Raw genomic sequence first — 23,848 nt, 5'->3', positions numbered from 1 at the left:
ATACATGTTTATGGCTAGTGAGAGCAGCGTAGAGCTTTCCCTCTCAAATGCACAAAAGCTCTCTCCCTGCCAGAAAGAGAGCGAATACACCGCCCACCTTGCCCAATGCCAGTAGTTGGGTTGTCGTTAGTCCTGGCTGCTGCTGGGGCTTCCGTTTCGATTTAAGTCGCTTTTGAACGGTCCGCCTGTTTGGACGTTTCCCTGTGGCTATAACAATTTCGAGAAACGAGGAACTAAGTCTTACAAAAACAACAACACGAACCACAAACTCTACTGCAACAGCGTTGCAACAAAAATCGTTTAAGCTCGCAGCAAAGATTCTACAGCACAGGCCAGCAGAAGCTTAGAAAAGAAAAAAAAGACCGAAAAGTTTAATTGTGTAAGTAGCGTTTAATGGAAAGTTGTATATACTCGTACTCGTATACGTTTACGTATTTGTATTCGTATTTGTATAACTGTGAGAGTGGGCCATAGCCTTTTTTTTTTTTTTATTCATAGTAAAAATAGGATATATATATATAAAATATAAGAATATAAAAGTTAGGGGCCATAGCCTGTTCTGGTGCGTGTGTCCTTCGGGCCTTTTGTGCGATTGCTTAACCCAGAAAATATTTAAAACAATTAACAAACAAATCGTGACGAGCGTAATGAAAGCTACAGTCCGAGCTACGGTCATCGGTGCACGGTCCGCGGTCCTGGGCTGACGTTGCCAAACCTAATTAAATGAGATCGAATTGCGCAGCCGGGCCATTCTGTTCACCCTTCACCTTTATTCTTTGTTCCCAGCTAACTTCATTGTCTGGTCAATTATCTGGGAATTCAGCTTTATTATTGTATTGCTACACTGGCCAGTTTCAGGCATGGATGGATGAGGCAGGTTCCAGGAATGGCCAAATGGACATGAAATATCGCACAACAATTCTGCATTTCTGTAGTATACTTTTTGGAAAGTTGAACAAATGAATCAATCCGAATGATTCAGAATTAATCAGTCAGGTATTTATTCAGAAAAATTTGTAAATTCATTTTAAACGGAAATTCGTGCTTTTTGTCATGCTTGATTAATTTCCCTTAATATCCATTATCGTTCCCTGTATTTCAATAGGTTTGCGAATTCCATGTCATGGGCCCGCCCTCAGCTGCATCCCATTTGGGTCTAAATGTATAGTTCGGGCTTTGCAAACTTTTGCCACAAGTTGACTCTCCTCCCTACTATCGCTTTGAGGGAATGCAATGCCCAGCCCAGCCCAGCCCCCCCAATGGCATCCTCCAAAGTCCGCCCCTTGCCCCGGGCCATTCGCTGTGGCCTGAATGAACGCAAAATTAATTCCAGCCTCCCCCTCCACCCGCTCAATTCCTAGTGGGTTCACGGCTTTTTCTGGCAGAAGCTCGGTTGCTCGGTTTTACTGCCTTTCTTTCTTTCTTTCTCTGTCGTTCTAGCTCTACCTTTTCTTTTTCCTTATTTTGTTGTTACTCATTGTTATTGGAATGTCTATGTCGGGATTTTGTGTTTATTGTTGTAGTTGTCGTGGCTTTTGTACTAGTTATTGCTGTTGCTGTTGTTGTTTTTGTTACCTTAGAATCCTTGCCCTTGGCTTCTGAGCGCTCTCATCTCCTCTTCTGGCTTTTGTTCCCTTCCTGTGTGCCGTACCGCCTGGCTTCCTTCCTGTTCGACATGAACGTGCGTTGTTTCCTTCTCTCGCAAGCGTCTGTTCTGGCATTGGGCTGTCCCTGTCCCTGTCCCTGTCCTTGTCCCAGTCCCTGCTGGCGTCCTGTGCGTATTTGCTTCGACTTGAGCTCAAGTTTACTTCTTTTTTTTTTTTTTCGTATTTATGCAAATGGAAATCAAAAATAATAAAAACCATACCTAGTTATGTATGATATGGCTATACATTAACTTAAATACATATGTACATAAACAATATACATATACATATATATATTCATCACATTCAGTTTGTTATGTAATTTAACGTTCGTCCATTTTCGAAGCGACTCATACGATGCTATTCTTTTTAATGCCATTTGATAGTACATCTTACATTATTATTTATTATTTATGTATGTATAAGGAAGTGCAATAATAAAAATAGCTAATAATATACATATACATATAATAATAATTAATATTTAAAAATAATTGAGAGAACCAATCAAGTTCAACCCAACAAAATATTATTTTCATTATTTCGATTGGACGGTGTGTGAGAAAGAGAGAAAGAGAGAGAGAGAGAGAGAGAGAGGGAAAATTGACTAATCGGATTATTTGTATTCATTAATGCGGACGTGCGGGAAGTAGAGACGAACTCGAGAAGTGGAAAGCGAAAGAAATGTTGAACCAAGAAGGGTTAGGGTAGCCTGCTGTAAATGATGATGAACTTTGACCTTTGTGGAGTGGGCCGCTCGCACCCCTCCGACTCTCTCTGTTTCCCTCTGTCTCCATCGTCAGATGTTGGTGCATTTTGACGACAATGCAACTGCCGACATGTCTGTTTCAGTATCTGTGCCAGTACGAGTATGAATGTCTGCATGTGTGCGATTGAATTAGTTATTGACATTGCATTGACATTTATGTCCTTTGAAGCGTGTCTCGTTCGAGGCAGAGGGACGATAGTAAAGGGGGACAAGGGGCAGCCATTCACATGTATGCAAGGATATACGAAATCTGTATGTACAACTACTACCAAGCGAATGTTGCATTGGGAAATATATATTGTGACCTTGACTCCAAATTATGCAGAAACAATGTTTCCTAACCAAGAATATAACTTGTATATAGTATGTAGCAGAAGGTGGTTGTCAAAGTGTTTGTCCATTTGCTCAACATTCGGCAATCTCCTGGAACTGCTGAACGATCAGGCCGTGCAGTATTCGCCCGGACAGCTGGCATTCGTGGCAGGAACAGCTCTGAGTGCTGGTTACATGCCGATGCTGTAGGGCGGAGAGCTGCAGGGTGCCCTGGGCGTTCAGTCTGTGGCGCCTCTTTAGGGCCCGGCTCTTCCAGTACACGCAGCTGTAGATGATGAATGCTGGAGCGCAAAGCGAGGGTCGGGGAAGGGTAAGGAATGTTAGGAAAGAGATTCTGCTGTGCTGCAAACTCACCCACGCCCACAACGAGAATGTGCAGCAGCAAGGCCATGAAAGCAAGTCGAACAATTTGCTGATGATGCACCAGCTGCTCCAGCGGGACGTTGGAATCCGTACTTCTGCCACTGTTGCTGTTGTTGCACGGATGGCAATTGACAGTGATGTTGTGCAACTGCAAATGCAAATCCGGGATGGGTTCGGTGGAATCTGTGCCATTGTCAGAGCCATCCACTTGCAGCAGCTGCGTCTCATTTAGCCAGTCAAAGTCTTTCGAGGAATTTATAGAAAAGGAAAACTACCAAACCAATTCAAACGCATTTCTCTCGGGATTCCCAGAAAACTTACCCGTGATGTTGTCACTGGCTTTGCTCTTGCACAGTCGGACACACAGGATGAAGGGCACCAAAAGCACCCACTTGGCAGTCTTCGTGGCATCCTTGTTCATTCTGCTGTTCAACTGCTACTAAACGACCCATAGACTCGCTAATCCATTCCCGTACTGACCTGGCCCACCAGCCGCAGCCCATTACATCTAAAACAGCTGTTACTGCGCAGAGACAAGGCGTTTAAAACAAATTTATCCAAACTGTTTCCAGGTGCCCAACAAAGCGCCAGCTCACTCCAACTTTAGTCACTACAAGTTGCGCTAATTCTTTTTCGAACGCTCGCTGCACAAATTGCAAGATCAATTAAAAAGTAAAAGTCAGGGACTAAAGCCCATTGCCCGCACAGTCAGGTAAAGGGCTATCCGCTTTCAGCTATCCACCACAAAATTGTATGGCCCGTACCGACTCCGACCTATGTAGTGTGGCCTGGATCGTGCCGTAATGCAAAACCCACGGTCATTGTGTTAATGGGATGTGATTCTTCTTGAATCACAACGCGAACGCTCATTCTTTTTTAAATGGTTAAGTTAAGCACCGGTCTGATGTCCATGCCGCCCCTTTGGGGATGTCTGAAAGCAGTAAATCTGCCATTTGGGCCCTGCTGCATTTGCCGTAAACCAAATAAAACTATACCACTGGTGCTGAGAGATTACATTTCAATTGCAAATTTCGAGCGAGTGCGAGCAGTACACTCGCATTTGCTGAGCAATATACAAACAGCCATGCGCATGCAGATGCAGAGGAAAACCCACTCAGGTACAGACAGACTCGAAATTATGTGAATGTATGCAAAGGGGAAAACCGAAAAGAAGGTGCCGAAACTTAAGTGAAAAAACAGCGAACCGAGATATGAAGCTGTTTCCAGACATTAGTTCACTTTTTCGCTGTCAACCCCCCATCCCCATCCTCATCCCCATCCCCATCCCCATCCCCATCACAATCCCATCTTTACTCTTCGCGGCAGCCCCTTTCTATGAGTATTTTCTTGTTTTCCCCACGTTTTCCTCTAGCTTTTCCGTTTTAAATTCAGAAATTCAAATGAATTGCATTTGGAGTCCTCAAGGTTCAGTATAAGCAGAATCTTTATCCCATTAGAAGTTGTGGAAAGCTCGTTAATGGGAAATCTGTGTAAATGCTAATTCTGAAAATATCGGAAATATCAGAACTTACGAAACTTTACGGCTCACCATTGCTCTCATATTTTGCACAATTTAATCAAATAGTGATTTAAAATTTCATCTTCCCAAGAGAAAATCACTTGAAATGCCTCATAACGCGCTTTTTCATTGTGATTTAGCGCTGAATTTGCGATTACCAGGAAAATGACAGCGAAGGGCGACAGACGATGAAGAAGGCGATGAATATTTAATGAGGTGACGACGGGTAATCCAAGGTGTGAGTCAGGCTGCCTGACAAATGAGGAAGATGTTATCCGGTTAGAGGGACGGGAGTAGATGCGGTACATTTGCACGTATCCCCTGGGCTCTGACAATGGTCAGGCTGCTCTTGGCCAAATAAATAATCGATGTCGTTGGCTGACACCAGATATGGCAGCGGCGTGAGACCAAGCTCGGTATTGCCGCTCCCGAAACGACCATTGGAGGCTTGGTTGTCAAATAATACGGCGATTTAACAACCAACACTTGCAAAAGACTTACCCGAGCAAATAGCACCACTGATTGCTCAATTGTCGTTTTGCTGCTGAATGCAGATGCAGATGCAGATGCAGATGCAGATGCAACAGAAAATGGTAAAATGCTTACAGAGAAAAAAAGATGAACAGCTTGCTCTACGTGCCCAGGCCTGAATGAATACAAATGCTGGCCAACCACTGCATCATAACAGAACAGTCCTCAACCCTCTCCAGCACAGGGTCGTGGCATGTCCATCCCCCTCTCCTTGTTTGCTGTTTGTGGGCAACCTTCGTGTGGATCAAGTTCAAGTGCTCTGGGCTTGCCCCTTAATAATTGCCGAGACTTGGGCAGCAACAGCATCATCATCGTGATGACAATGAAGGTCTCTCGCGCCTCGTGTCTCGCCTTGGGTGCCAAGCCGAAAAAAATGTAACTTTCGCATAAAAACATCAAAAAGAAAAAAAGGCGGCAAATGCTGCGAGCGAATAGCAAAAAGTGGGACGGAAAATTTAGAACGCTGCTCATGTTAAATGTTCGCTACAGCTACAGCTACAGCTACAGCTACAGCTGCAGCCCCGACTGTGTTGCACATTGCCAAGGTCATTAGATGCAACTCCCCCTTCCACCAGCAGCCCGCCCCTCCACCCTTCTCCCGAGCTCTCATCAAGTGTAAATAAGCGCGAAAGCGGAAGCTCGAAATCATTTTCACACTCGAATTGACCAAACACTAACAGACCGCATTCAGAGCGGCGGGGCGAAGCGGGGAAGGATTGGAAGGGGAACCTTCCCCGCACACGTCAAGAGTAAAATAGTTCCACACTGATTTTTGATTAAGTATGATAAATAACCTGCAAGGATTTTTAGATTTTCCCAAAGATTCGAACTGAAACTTGTTTGGAAATATGTATCCGCAAAAAGCACATAGTAAAACCAAAGCAAAACCTTAATAAAAACCAGAAAGGAAGCAAACTTCGCCGCCCAACTTATACCCTTTAAGCTCCAATATTCACGTTTTTATTCGCACATACCAAAGAAATACACATACGTGGGTCTTTCCCAAATTCGACCTTCGCCGTAGTGGCCATCGCCGATGACCCCTTTTGCTCTGGACGAAACTTTTCCCACACTTCACACATCACACTTCATTTTTCCCCTTTCACGTCCCACGTTTCACGTTAAAGGGTAACTTTTTCTCTTCCGCTTGCCACCTCTCATTGTCAGATCGAGTGGCGAGTTGTCTGCCAAATGTTTCAACTGTACACAGGCAAAATCAACAAAAAGCTAAATGTTTTCCAGTTGTTTTTGTGTTGTAGCTGCATCGCATGCCTCAATCTGCCTCCGGTAATTACAGGACTCATTAGAAACTATTTGCTAAGCCAATTCCACAAGCAACGGAAACGACCAGTACAGAACTAGAATTTGGTCGAATAAAGCGAAAAGTGGGAGAGAACCGGCTCACCGGAGAACCGATCAACCACCACGAACTTGTTAGAGTTTACCTCTTTCATTATTAAAGGCTTTCAATGTAACTTACAGACGGATGTTATTTACACCGACTTTAGTAAAGCATTCGACTCTGTAAACCATTCCCTTTTAGCGCATAAACTTGACCTTTTAGGGTTTCTAGCTATCTTTGTTCTAGGTCTCAAAGAGTCCTCTTCAAAAACTCCCTCTCTTTACCAGTAAAGGTTTCTTCGGGAGTACCACAAGGCAGCCATCTAGGCCCCTTACTCTTCACACTCTTTATTAATGACTTACCTTCAGTATTAACATACTCTCGAGTACTTATGTATGCGGATGATGTTAAACTCTGTGTCCAGTACAAGGACATTTCATTTCATTCTCGCTTGCAATCCGATCTCAATAACTTTCAGTCATGGTGTTGTGCAAACTTGTTACACCTTAATGCCTCAAAATGCAAAGTTATGACATTTCATCGTTCTAGTCCTTTGTTGGCTCCCTACACCCTATTTGGTGGTTCTCTTGAGAGAATTACCCTGGTGGATGATCTGGGTGTTATGTTAGACCCCAAGTTAAAGTTTTCCGAACACATTTCTACCATGGTAAATAAGGCCATGGGCGTGCTTGGGTTTATAAAGAGGTGGTCAAAGGAATTTGACGACCCCTATATAACAAAGACTCTCTATACCTCGCTTATTCGTCCGATCTTAGAATACGGCTCCTGTGTATGGTGCCCTCAGTACAAAGTACACCAGGACCGTATAGAATCAGTACAGAAAAACTTTTTACTCTTTGCTCTGCGGGGCCTTAACTGGGATGCGGGTGTAAGACTCCCATCTTACTCTAGTAGACTACTATTAGTAAACCTCCCATCCTTAGTTAACCGTAGAAAAATGCTTGGTGTGATATTTATGCACAACTTGATCAGGGGTGACATAGACAGCCCTGATCTGTTGAGCCGCATAAACTTCACGATTCCTATTAGACTGACTAGAAATTTTATACCGTTGTTCCTTCCACTTTGTAGATCGAATTATTCCTTGCATGAACCGTTTAGGGTCTTATGCTCGGATTATAATTCCCTCTACCATATTATATCCACCACTAATTCTCTTCCTCTTATTAAATTATTAATCCTTACACACCTTTCTATTAATTAGTAACTGTAGTGGTATTTGTACTTTGATTGCATGCTTAGTTTCTTAGTAAGTTTAGTACTAATTTTCCTCGAATGTTAGTCTAATAGCTATCTTTCTTGCATGTTCGCGTTCGGTTCGGCTACGCACCGCGCGTCATGCGGCAGCGCCCCTCGGTCGGTTGGGCGGGAGGAGGGCTGCGTTTTGCCTGGGATCCGCGCGTAACAGCCTTCTGCTGGTGTCACACGGGCCACTTGACGGTGCAGTAACTGCATCGCCTCTTGAAAGATGCAGTCATTGCATGTCAACGTCCACAAATAGTGGGAGAGAACCGGCTAGACTTCTTAGTTTTCCACTGACCATAATTCAACCTGCGAAAATTGCATTTTGGTTTATTACTTTTATGCCCTATCTGGCAAGTTGCGGGAGGTCACCATCACCATCATTAACGCCATTAACCAGCTAGCTAGGTTAAAGATAAATTCGACGGCCTAATTACGAGGCTGTCAACAAATTGTGCTGGGGAAACAACAACAGTAGCGACAGACAGCTGCAGCCAAGAAAATGGCACATAAAAAGAAACACACAAGAAACGTGACCGAGCGGAATACCCGGAATACTGGGCAAAAGCACACCATCTCATCCTCATCTCGATAAAACACGCTGTTGTTGTGGGCACACTATACATATACGTATACGCAATATTTGTCAGTTCGCCTGCATGTACATATGTACATATGTACATATATGTATATACGGGCACTATCATATTTGTATGAGTCCCGGTAAATGTGTGCGTGGGTGACCAACAGCAAGTGCCATTGACGACGCGTTAGTTTTTTGAGCGCTCGGTCAAAAATTTGTGCAGTGGCTAAGACGTGACTCCGATTTTGATTAACGTTGATTAACGTTATAAAATGTACACAGACTTGTGTACATGTGTATGTAGGTGGATACCGTTCAATCAAAAATGATTCTTGCTTTAACTTTGAGGGGTTTCGTCTGTCCGTCTTTATGAGCACCTATGTAGGTCTCAGAGTTTCTAAGAGAAGACTCGCAATGAAGCAAACCCTCACGGAGGGCGAAAATCGGTGGCAAGGACAATTTTGACGATACGAGAAACCTTTAAAAACCCTTAAAATCAAAATCGAACTTGTAATGTTTCATTCTCTAGTATTTGTTATTCATTATTCTATATTATTATTGGAAACAACGAAATCTGTGTGTTAAATATTTTGTGTTCATTATTCCCATCAGCTGTCGCTCATAATCGCGCCACTTAATGCAGTTTATTTAACTAGCTTCTATTTTAAATGGTATTCAGATTGATGTATTCTCTCAGTAATGAAAGTTTCCCTCACATAACTTTACTGAATTTTTACTCGTACAGCTCTGCTGCAACAATTTATCGAGAGAATCTGCCCGTGGAAGCTCGGCCGCAGGGCAAGGCAAAGGCATCAGTTTGCCTAAAAGTTATAATTCATGCAGGAAATCGCATTAATCACAGGGAACATCTAGCAGCTGAAGTGGAGAACGAGATACAAATTTCTACGGACTATAAAATCAAAAACCCATCAGCAAGAGGAAATAGAGCAAAATTGGGGCAGAGAATAGAATGCAATTAACGGCAGCTTTGCCCGCAGAGACAGTAGGAAAAGCAGCAGCAGTTTCCACAGCATCGACAAGCTCATTGAGAAAATTCATCTAAGCAGCTCTGCGCGAAAAAGCAAACCACTCGAAAAGGACAGCAGTAAACCATGGACAAGAAATCGAAGAGTAAAGCTAAAATGAAAGGTCTAAAGCCTAACAAGGAGTCGAGCACTAGGCTGGATGTGGATCTGTGGGAGGTAAGTGGCAGTTGGAGCCGATATTCCACATTTCGCTATAATCGTTGCCCAAGCTCTTAGTAAAGATGAGAGCATCGAACTGCAGCCTCATCCGTCCCAGATAAACTTTCCGACTCGCCGACTTGCCAATGCTAAGATATGAATATTTTAATTTAAAAATTAGGAATTTATATTTTTTAAGTTATTTTTGTTGGCAACTGATCTGAATGGACGGTACTTAAATTGTGCCCCATCAGTACTATATTTTTCTGAAATAAAACTGCTTTTATCTGATAGACTTGGACTATATTAACAGCTACTCGGAAACTCAAAGGCTTATCAAAATTGCAAGTTCCTTCACAGCTAGCTGAAAAATACTCAAGTTATGACTGTTCGGAGTATATATATTTACGTTTTTTCGATATTTGGAGCTCCAGGTCTATCAGGAAAAGTCTATCGATTTCATTCATAGAGTGTTATCAATTATGATTGGTCAATAGGCAAGACTGAACCCGCTGAACTGCGACAATTGGCGGCGGGCCAAACGGTTGGCGGCTGTTCCCTCGACTGTCCCTCACCCCCAAATCCAAGTCTGCAAAAATATTATTTTTTGTGCTGTTCATTTCAGCAAAACGAAGATCGCTTCACCACCATCGACATTCCGGGACCAAAGGCACTGGGCAAGAAGAGCGCTGCAGAAGCGGTCATCGGAGGCGGGGGCGGAGGCGGAGGCGGAGGCGGAGGAAGAGGAAACGCACCAGTAGCGGGAGCAGCGGTGGGAGCTCTGCCCTCTGGGGTTGTCTGCCCATCTAATGCAACGGCCTTGGCCAAGGACGTTGTCTCAGCACCGAAGGCATCCAAAGCAGCCGCGCAAATGAGCACCACGCCCACAGCGTTAAGCATTGCTGGCTGCGCCTCTGGCACTGCTCTGGTCACACTCGATGCCGCGCTCGTGGAGGCTGCCGATGGCGGGGCAGAGCCGGAGCGCGGCAATTGGAGCGGTCGCTTCGACTTTCTACTCTCGCTTTTGGGCTACTCCGTGGGCTTGGGAAACGTCTGGCGCTTTCCCTATCTGTGCTACAACAACGGCGGAGGTAAGTGTCACCGATGCTGACACATACATATGTAACATTCTTCTTGTCCTCCGTCCCCTTTCGGGTAGTACATATTGCTATTTTTGAGTTTTTTTATAACTATCACCGTTAGGATATACTACATTTCCAACCAGGTATTGTAAAGTACTCTTAAAATGGAAAAGAAGAATAAAATGAATGTGCTTTTCCGTGTTTAGTCCGTGTGACTGACTATTGGTTACGATACGTTAGTATGGTTCTTTCCAATTGAAGATTGAGTGAAAAGCTCTCATAAGTTAAGTGCCATACCATTCGAAGGATTGTTAATTAGAAAAGTCTTCTTTCTTAATTAAAGGTTTTCGAAGCATCGGCCAGCCGAAGCGCGCATTCATTGCTTGATCGTACTTGTTCACATCTATCTGTTGTATCCTCTTCAGGTGCTTTTCTGATTCCCTTCACCATAATGCTGGTGATTGCGGGGCTACCCCTAATGTTCATGGAACTGTCGTTTGGCCAATACGCTGCTTTGGGACCAGTGGCCGTATACAGGCGCTTCTGCCCTCTGTTCCGCGGCCTAGGTACTGGCATGATCCTGGTATCGGCTATTGTTATGCTCTACTATAACCTAATCATTGCTTGGACGATATTCTATATGTTTGCCTCCCTGGGCACCACGCTTCCTTGGCAGAACTGCGAGCCGGCATGGAGCACGAAACGTGAGTATCTAAACTCCCTCTGGGGCTGGGGCTGGGGCTGGGGATGGGACTGCGGCGGGTAAGTGGATAATACGATGGTTACAATTAATTAATAGCCCAGGCCACTCAAGACAATAACAAATGGAACAATAAGTGACAGATTCTCATCTTTTGTTACGTTTTAGGTAATAAATTAACCAAATTGCAAGCTGTCAAAAGTGTAACTTTATATTTGTTTTGCCTCAGTTCTGTTCTTGTTTCTTTTTTCATTTCGTTTTCCTGCTGGCACGTGGCCTGGCTGGAAAAACACATGGCTTCGGGGCAGCTGAAAATGGGGAAGGGAATGGAGGGAGGTGCGCATCCAGGAGACATAACAGACAATGGGAATGACATACATATATGTACTGTGCGTACGGATAGAGATAAACGTAAAGCTAAACACAAACACAAGAAATTCAAGTGAGACTTTAGAATAGTTACTATTTGAAGTATACAACAAATTGAGTTTTTAATTTATTTTAAAATTCGATAATAGTTGGAGATAACCACTGATTGGGATAATACCTACTATGTACATATACCTGTGTATGTTTGTATGTTTTATATTTCTTCATAGGTAGCTTTAGCAATTTTTGTTCCAGACAATCAATAAAAAAAGATACTTACAAGATCTTGACATAAGGCAATTGTTTCTGTGCTTTCGCCTGCTAGTTCATTCATATTCTGGCAGAGGAGTAATATGATAGTGACAACATGTTTTCTTCTAGTCGTCTGTCCGTCTTTTTCCCTTTTCCTGATGCAAATTTGTTGCTCATTTTGAAAAGCTTACTTTTAAAGATATACATATGTATTATTGGAAATATGCTTTTACATAATTCAGTAATTAATGTCGGACGATATAGCTACATATAACTACAAGTATCATACGCATCAATGGACCTGCAAAGGTATCTAAAGTACATATGAAAACAGGCATGCATGTACATATGTATTTCTTTTATCTCATGAGCGCATAGGCTCATCGCGTTTGATTTCTTTGCACCGACATAGACTCTCAGATAGAGTCTTTAAACCATCCTGCCACACGAAACGCATAAGTCTTCCACGAGAGTTGAACACTGGCAGAGTCCGAGAGAGCATCGGAGTTTTATGGAGAAGAACAGAGCATAAGCAGACATTTTCTGGAACTTTGGTTTATAGTTTGGGTGTTATTTCTAAGTTTCTGATAGTATTTTTAACGTTTATTCTTCCAAACAAACATTCCTGAACAACACACAGTTTTATATAATTTAAATATACCATTGAGAAAAGGAGAAAAAGTAACTATCTACATACTGGTTCCTGATCTATGATCCGGGTATGAAATATTCCAGACAATCTCCACTTTCGCTTCTCATCTTTCGCTTTGCAACTATTCAGTTCGCTTCTTTTGCGTGTTCTTGTTTAACCTTTCTATGCGCCTTAGTCCCAGGCCATTGCACACACACAAGTGCATGCAAGCATATACATACGTGTATTCCTGAGCATAGTATACATATGGATATGTATATGTATATGTATATGTATATGAATGTACATAGAGCGCACAGAAACTCAACTGGCTGTATCTGTTTACCTGGCAGCAGGAACAACAATAACCATCGACCGATGCCATTGAAAGTTTTACACGTACACATCATACGCACACAAGCAGAGGACACGAACACCAGCAAATGTGCACACACACGAAGAGCGATGATTTAATACAAGTTTGCCTGGGACAGGGACACTGGGGACTGGGAACTGGGAACTGGGAACTGGGAACTGAGGACTGCTGACTGGGGGCTATTTCAGAGACTGAGAATCTGAGTCGGGCTGAGGACTAACATTTCTCTGGAGAAATTAGGAATCGATAGAAAGTGGATCTCTCCTGCTCTCCCCTAACTCGGTCCTATTCGCCGTCTTGTTCTCCATGGAACGGCAGCTGAAATCGTTAAAATGACACACAATTATGTCTTAACTGTTTTTGACATTCAATCGCCAGCTCTGGAAGAACGTACGGGAAAACCTTGGTACGGGCTCTCTCGCTTGAGCTCTTGAGATACAAGCAAGAAAAAGTCGAATGGGGCAGAGAGGGAGACTATAGACAGAGACAGAGACAGAGACACAGACACAGACACAGACACAGGAGGGGAGAAGGGGCTAGAAAGAGTGTCGTAGCAGACACGCAATTTCTTAAGGATTTCATTTATTGACACTTTTTGCGTCTCCTTCGGGTTCGCCTTCGCCTTCGCCTTCGCTTTCGCATCCATCCACCCACTCCCCCCACTGTAATCCATTCAGAGCATCTCTGACCTGCTCGAGAGAGCTCTGGCTGTCTTGTCGCTGTTGTCCTTGTCTTCATTCAAGTCTGTTTTAGATGACAAATGTTTACGTTTGGTGTCATGATTAAAATGTGTTTAACTTTGTTTGTCCATTGATTGAAAGTCTCAAACTCATGATCCGCCTCTTGTCTAGCTCTCCAAACATGTCTCTCTTCTTTTGAGTAAATATTTGGATACAAATACATATTTATGTATGTCTAGAGTATATGGTGTAGTAGATCTGCCTAATAACGTGAATGGGATAACATTATGTTGAAGAAGAGTAGAGGAGGGGGATAAGAGAATATTTAATTCTTTGACTGGAATACCTGATAATATCTCTTTAAATTGAAGCGGAAGATTGCTTAGATGAAAATAAAGCTACCAATATCTGAATCCTAAAGACTTCTTTCTTTACCATTCCGTACTCTATTCTTACGACATCCTCACTAATCGCTTCTCCCCCCAAGTGGCCCTTAAGCTTAAAGGTCGTCAAATTTGAGCCCAACGTTCAGTGCCACATGCGGAGGGAATTCCGGCGTGTAAATAGGGGATATGGATGTGGGTGTGCCACACCAACACACATGTAGACACTGTAGACACTGAAACTGTTTGGAACTCGACGTTTCCTGCATCCCTTTTTTCCCTCACTCAAATAAAATGCTCCATGATTCGTATGTGTGTGTGTGTGTTTGTGAGTGTGTAATCAAATTAATTGCAGAGCAAACAGATTCAGACAGAAACAAAATTAAACGGCTTGTAAACACTTTGAAGTTCTGCCAGCTACCCCAACCCAAGCCGCAAGAAGAAATTGTTCACATTTTCTATTCTGGATTCTGATGGATTGATGAATACAAGTTCGTGTGTGTGTGTGTGTGTGTGTGTGTGTGTGTGTGGTTAAGGGGGGGGGGGGGGGGGGATCTGAAAATCCATCAAACTTTTAGCTATAGCCCAAGTTTTGGTTTGAGGTCCGTGCTTGTCACTTTATCTAGACTTATCTGGTGACAGCATTGCGTATGAGTAACGTTGAATGCCTGAAAGCTGGAAAGGTCCTAGTAAAGCTACTTTAGAAAGTAGTCCAGTCCATGTTGTATTTTGGAGCTACTTAAAATCTAAAATGTTAGGGCGGAACCTTGAAAGCTCCAAATTAGATTCAATGGCCCACGCGTGCGCTCAGCTACTCATTTCTGTGGTCAACTGCAGCTCCGCTCCGAGCTAACTCATCGCATTAGCACATCACACACAGCGGGGTAAAAGGGGCCATTTGGACTATCTCGTGCTGCCCAATCCTGCCCAGCCTGGGCCCAACGTAGGCAGCACTTTTATTTTGGTTGATTACATTTTTTTGCACCATCACCGCACACAGAAGTCAAATGTCAGGCGCTGCTGCTGACAGAGCCTTGATATGTAATTTGAGAGCTCATGCCATGCGGAATAAACTTTGTTAAGAGGAAAAATTGGAGAAAATTGACCAGAACTAAGTTTGGATATGGAGCGAATTTAGATCAGATCGTGAACAGCCCGACAACAGAATATACGACGAGTATGCATTCAGTGCATATGATTATGGCGACATTTTTCCGGCAAGCCTTGTGTTAAATATACATTTTTAAAACCAAAAAGGCTTATGTTTTCCAGGTTAAGCAGAGCTGTTATAAGAAGGACAATTACAGAAAAATTCGTCCGAGTTTGGATAGAAATTATCCCGTTCGAGATTCGGCAGAGAGGCTCCCGTAATGGCAACTCTCCAACTTAGCAAAATTCCCAAGCCCATTCCAAATTCAAGTTCAAATCATGTGGAAAAAGAAAGCCAAGGGTCGAATACTGGGCGGGCTGTGGTTACAGCCTGAAGGTCATCCCTTTTCGACAAACCCTCTCACCCTCCCAGTGCTTTTTTATGTTTCCATTGTTGTCGGACGAGCAGTGGGGTAAGTCATTCATTGACCTGATGTTGTTGGGACTGCCACTGTCCCTTGCATGCTTTTCACTGATTTGCTACTTTGTCCTTTTAATTATGTAGCCGGACATAAAAAGTTGGACCTTGTGCCTTTCTCCTATGCCAGCGACAAATAGTTCATAAATATTCAAACGCCTTTGCCCTTTTCATGCATAATTCTGGAGCAATGGGAGGATGGTGGGATGGGAGCTGGGGGATGGGGGATGGAGGATGGGGGATGACTATCCCGCCTGTTCAACTTGTTGACAGCTTAAGCCTCTTCCAGATTGCTTCTCGTATGTCCAGGCGGATCAGTGCGAGGCCACCAACGGCACCTACTATCTACGCACCTGCTACAATTCAACCGTGGCCGAGGAAAATAACATAACGACCCTGGCCGTGCATGCTCTGAAGCGTCCACCAGCCGAGGAATACTTTAAGTGGGTCCCCTAACAGGATTTCTCTCTTCCTTGTTTTAAAGTGATTTCCCTTGGATTTTGCAGCAATTTTGTGCTAGGTCTGTCGTCCGGCATCGAGGAGACGGGCAGCATTAAGCCCTCTTTGGCGGGCTGCCTCTTCATGGCCTGGGTAATTGTGTTCCTTTGCCTGTGCAAGGGTGTGCAGTCCTCCGGAAAGGTTGTATACTTCACCGCTCTCTTTCCGTATGTCGTTCTGGTCATACTGTTTGTGAGGGGTGTAACCCTTCCCGGCGCCAGTACTGGCATATTATTCTATCTGACACCCGACTGGAAGCAGCTGGCCAATGCTCAGGTAGGTATTGATCCATAGCACGGACTTACATGACCTTCATTGTCTCCTGTTCTCAGGTGTGGGGCGATGCGGCGGTGCAGATATTCTTTGCCCTCAGTCCCTCCTGGGGTGGACTGATTACCCTCTCCTCCTACAACAAGTTCTCCAACAATTGCTACAAGTAAGTAAACCATTTCATTACTAAAGCATGAAGAGGAATATTCAATCCCGCCAGGGACTCCATGATCGTGGCTTTCTGCAATATTGCCACGTCGTTCTTTGCTGGGCTGGTGATCTTCTCTATCATTGGCTTTCTGGCTCACGAGCTGGATGTGGATGTGGGAAAAGTGGTGGACCAGGGTGCTGGGCTGGCATTCATTGTCTATCCGGAGGTCGTGACCCGACTGCCAATCTCCCCGGTGTGGTCGGTACTCTTCTTTGTAATGCTTTTGACCCTGGGCCTGGACTCGCAGTTCGCTTTGATGGAAACCGTGACAACGGCGATTTTGGACAAGTTTCCCAACCTGCGTCACTCCAAGATTTGGGTGGTACTGTCGGTTGCTATATTTGGGTATATCGGCGGGCTCGGCTTCACCACCAACGTGAGTATCAAACTGGTCGACTATCACCTCAAGGATCTAATATTTTTGATTTTATTGGTTTTTAGAGCGGCATGTATTGGCTTCAGCTGATGGACAAATATGCAGCCAATTGGTCTGTCCTACTCATTGCTATCTCGGAGTGCATTCTTATCTCCTGGGTGTACGGATCACAGCGTTTCCTCAACGACATTCAGGGCATGATTGGCAAGAGGTCCTGGTTGTGGAACACTTTCTGGGGCATCATGTGGCGCTACATAACCCCAGCCACTCTTTTGGTGAGCTTCTATTAGCGTTCGGTCTGAGAAACTTTATTGAGCTTTGTTCCGATTTCAGTTTATCCTGTTCTTCAATTGGGTCGAATACAAGCCGGCCAAGTATGGCCACTACGTCTATCCATTGTGGGCTGACACTGTGGGCTGGATCATCGGACTTCTGCCCGTGTTTATTGTGTTCCTGGTAGGTTTTCAGCAGATCTGGAAGGCTCCCAAGCACCTCAGCTTCCTGGAGCGTATCAAGTTTCTTCTTAAGCCCACCGCCGAATGGGGACCGGCAGGCAGACCCTGCGTCAACCTGCATGCCGAACGTTATCAGACCCAGAACTACGATGGTGTGACCAATGCACAGATCCTGGTCCATGGCGGCCCCTCCGATGTGCTGGCATACGAGGATGCCGAAGCTACTGCCAATGGCAGTGGCAGTGGAAATAACACCCAAAACGGCTACTGCGACGAGGCCATGCAACTCTGAGAGCGGGTGAAGGCATCCTCGTCGACGGTGGTGACCGTTGATGTGGATGTGGATGTTGATGTTCTGCCACTGGCAACGGTTGGCAAGCTGCCAGGACCAAGCATCTTGAAGTCCTCAGCGAAATACAGCAGCATTCAACAGGCGGTAGATGAGAATGGCAGGCACAGGGGCCAGACTCAGACCAGTTCCAGCAAGAAGCCACTCATCGTAACAGATACGGAAAAAAAGGAGAACAATCAAAAAGGTGAACAAAATTTGGCTAGCACTACCAAGGTTCTGTCTACTGGCACCATGAGCAGCGGACGTGAATGCATCACCATGTCCACATTCGCAGTGGCTGGTGAGAAAGACTCAAAGAAAGTAAATCAGCCGACACTTGGAGCTGTTGGGTCGGTCAAAGCGTCCATAACATCTGGTGGACCTCCCTTAGGCTTGAAGCCCATGGCTTCTACTGTTGCATCTCCCACATCTCCACCTGGAAATGTCTGTGCTGCTGTACCTCAAGTCAGGGCATCACCGACAGCAGCTATATACTCTGAAGGGGACGGAGCTCGAAACAAAACGACTTCATCAGTAGCGGTGGGTGCTTTTTCAGTCTCAGGAAGGACACAATCAACTCTTGGTACCCCAGAGATAGCTAAACTCAAAACAACTAAAGCAACTCCTGCTGGTATTGTATCAGAGGACAAGCCTAAGGCAGGGCCAACTATAAATCCCTCTGGAACGAAGCCAACTGCATCTTTGACAGCGGCTAAGCCAAACACTACAGCTTCATCGACAGTAAACGTTAGTGCGGCCAGCACCACAACAGTCAATGCCAAAATAAATGCAAATGCAGCTTTAAACGATCAGAAGACGCAAGCTGCCGGTATAACTGTGACGACAATTACACAGACAGCTGTTTGTGTTGCCAATGAGAGAGCGGATCCATCGCCAATTTCTGCCAAAGGAATGCCGATTTCAGTGATTTCAACAACAACAACTTTAGCGAGTACAGCAGCTGCATCATCAAAACCCCAAACAGTAAGGGCTATACCAGCGTGTAGTATACCAGGCGCCACAACACCAGCTACATTTGCAGCCCCAAAAGCAACAGTGGCAGCTACTCCCACAGAATCAAATCCTGCAGTAAAAGCTCCTGCCAAGAGCACTGCTACCAAGGGATTATCTTCAAAGCCGACTGCAGGTGCAACAACAGCCACGCCAAAAACAGCACCTCCTTCTTCATCAGTAACTGCCAAGCTACCCGCGGTCTCGGCGACCGACCCAAGGGAACTATCATCTGTCAAACAATCGGACATAGCTCTAAAAACAACGTGCAGCCCTGCTGCTTCCGATATTGCCCCACAAGCTAAAAACAAAGTCAAAACCATGAAACCAGGCACTGCGAGGCCAATGGCTACAAGTCCTACGAAGTCGACAGTCAAGCCAACAAAGCCAGTATCAACCAGTCCCACAAAAACAATAAGGGGAAAATCTGTAACTTCACCTGGAACCTCTGCTAACACAGGAGCATCAGTGGGAACCGCTGGTAAGACAGGAGCTTCTACCAGTAAGACCACTAGCAGCGGCAAAGCGAAAGCAAATTTATCAGCATCAACTAGGAAATAAGCAGACGAAGTGATCTCGTATTCTCATAAAACTAAAAATAGGTAAATGGGATAGAATGAATCTGTTGAGATCATACTATTGCCCAATATCGAATACTATTTTTATAAGTATATACTATATGTATGTATGTATGTATCTAACGAGCTAAGCAAACAAATTTTGTTAGCCCAACGGCAACCTAACCATATATGAATGTTATGCGTTTAGATGTTTATACATATATGTATGTAGATAATCGGAAAGAAAATATTTTAGAAATCTTAAATTTGGATTTAATTTTACTTTTGGGAGACAGGCAGAAATTAGGATGAATATGAACGGAGATTTCCAACGGGAAAGACAAAACAGAAAAACCTTCATGTTTCCTATGAGAAAGTACCTATTTATGAGAATTCTGTTCCTTAGTGCATACCTAATGAAGATATAATAGCATGGAGCGGAGATGGATGTGGATGTGGGTGTGGATTTGGAAAGACTTGATTGCCATTACGAACAAGTTAACGTAGAATTTAGTAGGCTAGATGAGGGAGATGAGATGAGAATGTCCTGTAGTTTGTTTATACTATGTATGTTTATATGGAAGTACATATGTACTTTCAGTACATCCATACAAATATATGAGTGTGCGAATTTGGAACCCAATTTGATAATGAAATCAAACGAAATTAATAGCAATGTGCAAAAGCAAACGTTTAAAGTTTTTAAACAAAAACAATTTATATAAAAATATACAAATAATGTAAAAATAAGAAAGCATTTCTTTGTTTGTGTTGTTTTATACCACAAATATTTTTAAAAATATTTTGGAAAGATCGATCAGACGGAGTAGAAAGGGTAACTTTGTATTTTATATACAGAGCTCCTGTATTGTATATGTATGCACATTGTACATACATATACTCGTATGTATCTCATAATCTCTGTAAATGTATATCTAACTATACACTCGCTGTACCCCATGTTTTCTTAGGCCTAACTAAATGAGAGACTCATGTACCTAAATGAAAATGAAGTTGCATCAGATCCAATCGATTTGCGTGCAGTTGTATGATTAAGAAACAAAAATATAGTTATAAATGTTTTATGTGTGCGAATTAGAGATACTAAACTAAAATCAAAATGCTCATAGAAAAACAGAACAAAAATAAAACAATAACTATTACTACAATTCAAGAATTTATATAACCATTGTTGTGTATTCATGTTTGAAATGTAATTTATTAGTTGCCCAATTTAACGGCAAAGAAACGATATATTAAATAAAATATACAAAATAAATAGAAAAATATATACACATATACATAGATATATATTTATATACATATATGTATGAATATTATATAAACATTTGCATGTGTTTATATGTATCTGCCTCTGCAGCTATTTATGGACAAAATTTTACGTTACGTTACATTTGTTTTATATATGTACTGATATTATTGAAATCTTCGTGTTATCCATTCTATAATCGTAACAGACATTTTTTTGTATTAATAATACATATATCATTTAAAAGTCAGCAATTTAGTTGAGTGTGTCTATCAATGTATAATTTTATTGATTAAAATACCTCTACCCGAAAATCCCAAAAAAATGTGTGATAAATAATTTGAACAAGCTCAACATAGTTTTCAATTTTACTATGTCAACACATTTTAGTCGTAAGTCATGGAAACAGGAATATTAAAGTAAACATTTTTGTTACTTGGATCCTTTGTTGTTGTTGTTGTTGTTGTTGTTTTGTTAGCGCAGTAGCTGTGACCCAAGCCTACATACATATGTACCTAGAACTTTTTTTTTATCAGACACATAACATAAGGAGAATATATGTCTATATTTATAAGTATTTACAGATGAATAATACATTGATGTTGCATGTTTGTTAATTGACATGGATGTGTACCTGTGACAAAGCCCAAGATTAAAATCTAAACCAAAACCAAGCGCGAATAGAATTATTAACAATAATATATATACGAGTATACATATACTGAAATGCATAATGGCTGTCAAAAAATATGAAAAGGCAATTATATATATTGTAAATAATATATTACATAATTAAAAAGATAATATCGAAAATCAAAAGCAATTTGCTCAAATCTTAAAAAGAAGAAAGAAAAACCAAATTCCTGTCAATTCAGATAAATTGTTTGTACATTATTTTTCATTATGAGTAGAAAATGTGGTGATGTAAGAAAAAAAATGTGCTACTTCCCAAAACAGAGTATATTCATATTTATACCAATTTTTTGGCCTATCAAGAGAATAGATATTGAATAGAATAGATATTGAAATGCATGTAACTTGATGGCGTTCCGAGTACAAGTAAATTCGAAATATTCATATCGATATCGACGTACCCACAGAAAAACGTGTAACATTTGTAACATCCCACCCGCTCAATGTACAATGTCTTGAAAGGGTCTTGAAAATGTGCATCGTTAAAGCTAATATACACATATGTATCCTATATTTTGCTGTTTCGGTAATCAAATATATATTATATATGTTATACGATGTTTAAAGTGTAAGCAAAAATACATATACTCCAATAATGCCAAACCAAAACGAAAAATATAATTTATAATGAAAATTAATAAAAATTAATGGGTTTTAACAAAAAGAAAAACTATTAATGGGTCAAGGCGCACAAGCAGAGGGCTGTAAAAACAAAATATGTACAAGCAGTGTCCTTGAGTCACAAGTACCGTTGAAGGACATTGCCGATTAAAGATTTTGCAAATTCGAATTATCGGCAGGAGATCTACTAGATCGGGTCTACAACCTTGTTTTGTCTGTAATTTGTTAGGACAAGTTGGCATGAGCGCTGGAGTTCCCAGCAGAGTAGGGAAAATTCCGGAAGGACCCTCTTAACTCTGTTAAAAGCGAAATAGTCCTAATCCAGGTGCCTGAGACAGTAGGAGAGAAGGCCTGTGCTACAAGTTACAACTTACAAGCTACAATCAGCTCAAAATAAGTGCAAAATCCGGCGACAACACGGCGGCGAGCTTTCAAGAGCTGGAAAGTCCTAGAGGACCACTCCTTCTCAGACCACAGAGCCACAAACTGTTGACTATATTTATCCAAATATATAGCACAACCTTGGCGGAGCTACTCCCCTCTAAATCACCAATATACCCAGACACACAACAGGTTCACGGAAGCATGAATCAAGGCTAGGCATGAAACAAAACCTAGGGTAGTCTGGTGGTCAAAGCAAGTAGATGGCCTACTCAGAAGATGCAGAACTCTTTTTCAACAGAGTTAAAAGTGATAACTAAGAGTTACACTGGTCAGACTACAAAGCTAGTCTACAACTACTTCAGAACTTGCTAGGCTACAAAAGATCCTCTCAAAAGCAGCTCTTTGGTGGGGTATCTCAAAAGAATTGGTGTAACATGGACAAAACTAGGCTAAAACTGACAGCACCTATAAATACCAACATGGCTACAACATCCACGGAAACGGCACTCCATGAAGTAATCTCTCTTTCTCGACAGCGAGGGAGCCTTTAACAACGTCGTACCAGAAGACAGTACGGAAGCCCAAGCGAATCTGTGAGTAGACCGTCACTTGGTGATACTCATATACAGGATAGTGACATCATCGATGGGAACCAAAAGGTGGTGTCCGTCTCACCGGTCCGTCTCGGTTGTATTATCCAGCCCTTGTTCTTTAGAACGTTCCCTTAAAATAATATTAATAGAGGGAACCGAAGAAAGAACAAAAAAATAAAAGAAAGTTACATAGCCCCTCCCATCAGGTAACCAATCTCTACCAAAGAATTTTCGCACATGTGGCTAATATCAGTTAAATCTGTTAAGGGGGCATGGTGCACATGCCAAGACCGCCTCAATATATCAATTCGCGTGCCAAAATTTAATAAGTGCTCTCCAGAATGAAGCCCTGTTTTAAGACCCAACATTTAATTACTGTTACATACAGTTACAGTTAAATAACCCCCGCTTGCATGCAAGTTCGTTGCAGCGATAGAGAACCAATTATAAGCCACCAACAAGACTGATTGCTGATAATAATAATATTTCAGTTTTGCATTTAAATTTTCTCATCGTCATACATATATTTACAAAAAACCTATGCATATATGTATGTACATATATTCTTTTTCCTATACATATAGTTGATCAAACCCCTAGCATCAAGCTATTATCGTGTTAAATCGTTTTATGAGAAGTTCGGAATTTTTGAATAATGTGCAATCATTGAGACGGCACACTTCCCAAGTGATGGCTCAGTAACTTCGATGGCGCATATCCTCACAAAACGCCAGACGCTGACAGGCTGTAATATATGATTATTATAATGAAAATACAATGAAGATTAGTTGATATTTAATTGGAGTAAAGTAATTACAATGGGGTACTGGGAGGAGAATATATTAAGGCTTAAGGACTAACACGGAATAAAAGAGCAGTGTTTACATGTTTGGGTGGGTAAACTCGAAATAACAACACCTGAATCCGCGCGGCTATACATATGACACAATCGACTGGATTTCTGTAACCCCTAACGCCAGGTTGGCGTTATCTTTTTTATGT

The 23,848-nt window shown here is 42.5% G+C and overlaps 3 protein-coding genes across 6 annotated transcripts; 2 read left to right on the top strand and 1 right to left on the bottom strand.

Annotated features, from left to right (window-relative positions):
- Positions 1 to 155: 155 nt before the first annotated feature.
- Positions 156 to 17,696, top strand: LOC108160729 (sodium- and chloride-dependent glycine transporter 1). Of its 3 annotated transcripts, none has more exons than XM_033391623.1 (11): positions 156 to 379; positions 853 to 996; positions 9,095 to 9,551; positions 10,159 to 10,624; positions 11,041 to 11,319; positions 15,863 to 16,016; positions 16,080 to 16,347; positions 16,404 to 16,507; positions 16,562 to 16,928; positions 16,994 to 17,203; positions 17,262 to 17,696. In XM_033391623.1, the coding sequence occupies exons 3-11, from the start codon at positions 9,462 to 9,464 to the stop codon at positions 17,673 to 17,675; spliced, it is 2,352 nt and encodes a 783-aa protein (XP_033247514.1). In that variant the 5' UTR covers positions 156 to 379; positions 853 to 996; positions 9,095 to 9,461; the 3' UTR covers positions 17,676 to 17,696. The 3 variants fall into 3 exon arrangements, with proteins under 3 accessions (XP_033247514.1, XP_033247513.1, XP_017150402.1); XM_033391622.1 differs by having other exon boundaries at positions 787 to 996; XM_017294913.2 differs by lacking the exon at positions 853 to 996.
- On the bottom strand, positions 1,947 to 3,588 carry LOC108160730. 2 transcript variants are annotated; one of them, XM_033391624.1, is made up of 3 exons: positions 3,433 to 3,588; positions 3,103 to 3,354; positions 1,947 to 3,029 (listed from the first exon to the last, which is right to left on the bottom strand). In XM_033391624.1, exons 1-3 carry the CDS (start codon positions 3,530 to 3,532, stop codon positions 2,821 to 2,823), a joined length of 561 nt encoding a protein of 186 aa, XP_033247515.1. In that variant the 5' UTR covers positions 3,533 to 3,588; the 3' UTR covers positions 1,947 to 2,820. The 2 variants fall into 2 exon arrangements, 1 of the variants encoding a protein (XP_033247515.1); XR_004472496.1 differs by lacking the exon at positions 1,947 to 3,029 and having other exon boundaries at positions 3,261 to 3,382; positions 3,433 to 3,520.
- Positions 17,679 to 20,562, top strand: LOC117187753 (mucin-5AC-like; the record flags this gene model as incomplete). Its single annotated transcript, XM_033390562.1, has 1 exon — positions 17,679 to 20,562. A coding segment is annotated over one exon (1,608 nt), but the record flags the coding sequence as incomplete, so codon positions are not given.
- Positions 20,563 to 23,848: the final 3,286 nt, after the last annotated feature.

Source organism: Drosophila miranda, chromosome 3 (assembly GCF_003369915.1).
Source record: "Drosophila miranda strain MSH22 chromosome 3, D.miranda_PacBio2.1, whole genome shotgun sequence".
NCBI lineage: Eukaryota > Metazoa > Arthropoda > Insecta > Diptera > Drosophilidae > Drosophila > Drosophila miranda.
The sequence above is the reverse complement of the archived record's forward strand: the minus strand, read 5'-3'. Positions and strand labels throughout refer to the sequence as shown.

What these genes read in the sequence shown, in the direction of transcription:
- LOC108160729 (XM_017294913.2), top strand. Translation starts at nt 9,462, where the DNA reads ATGGACAAGAAATCGAAGAGTAAAGCTAAAATGAAAGGTCTAAAGCCT. An exon ending in TGGATGTGGATCTGTGGGAG is followed by an intron (nt 9,552 to 10,158) that starts GTAAGTGGCAGT and finishes TGTTCATTTCAG; the next exon opens with CAAAACGAAGATCGCTTCAC. An exon ending in TTCTCCAACAATTGCTACAA is followed by an intron (nt 16,508 to 16,561) that starts GTAAGTAAACCA and finishes CAATCCCGCCAG; the next exon opens with GGACTCCATGATCGTGGCTT.
- LOC108160730 (XM_033391624.1), bottom strand. Translation starts at nt 3,532, where the DNA reads ATGAACAAGGATGCCACGAAGACTGCCAAGTGGGTGCTTTTGGTGCCC. An exon ending in AGCCAGTGACAACATCACGG is followed by an intron (nt 3,355 to 3,432) that starts GTAAGTTTTCTG and finishes ATTCCTCGAAAG; the next exon opens with ACTTTGACTGGCTAAATGAG. An exon ending in CATTCTCGTTGTGGGCGTGG is followed by an intron (nt 3,030 to 3,102) that starts GTGAGTTTGCAG and finishes TTTGCGCTCCAG; the next exon opens with CATTCATCATCTACAGCTGC.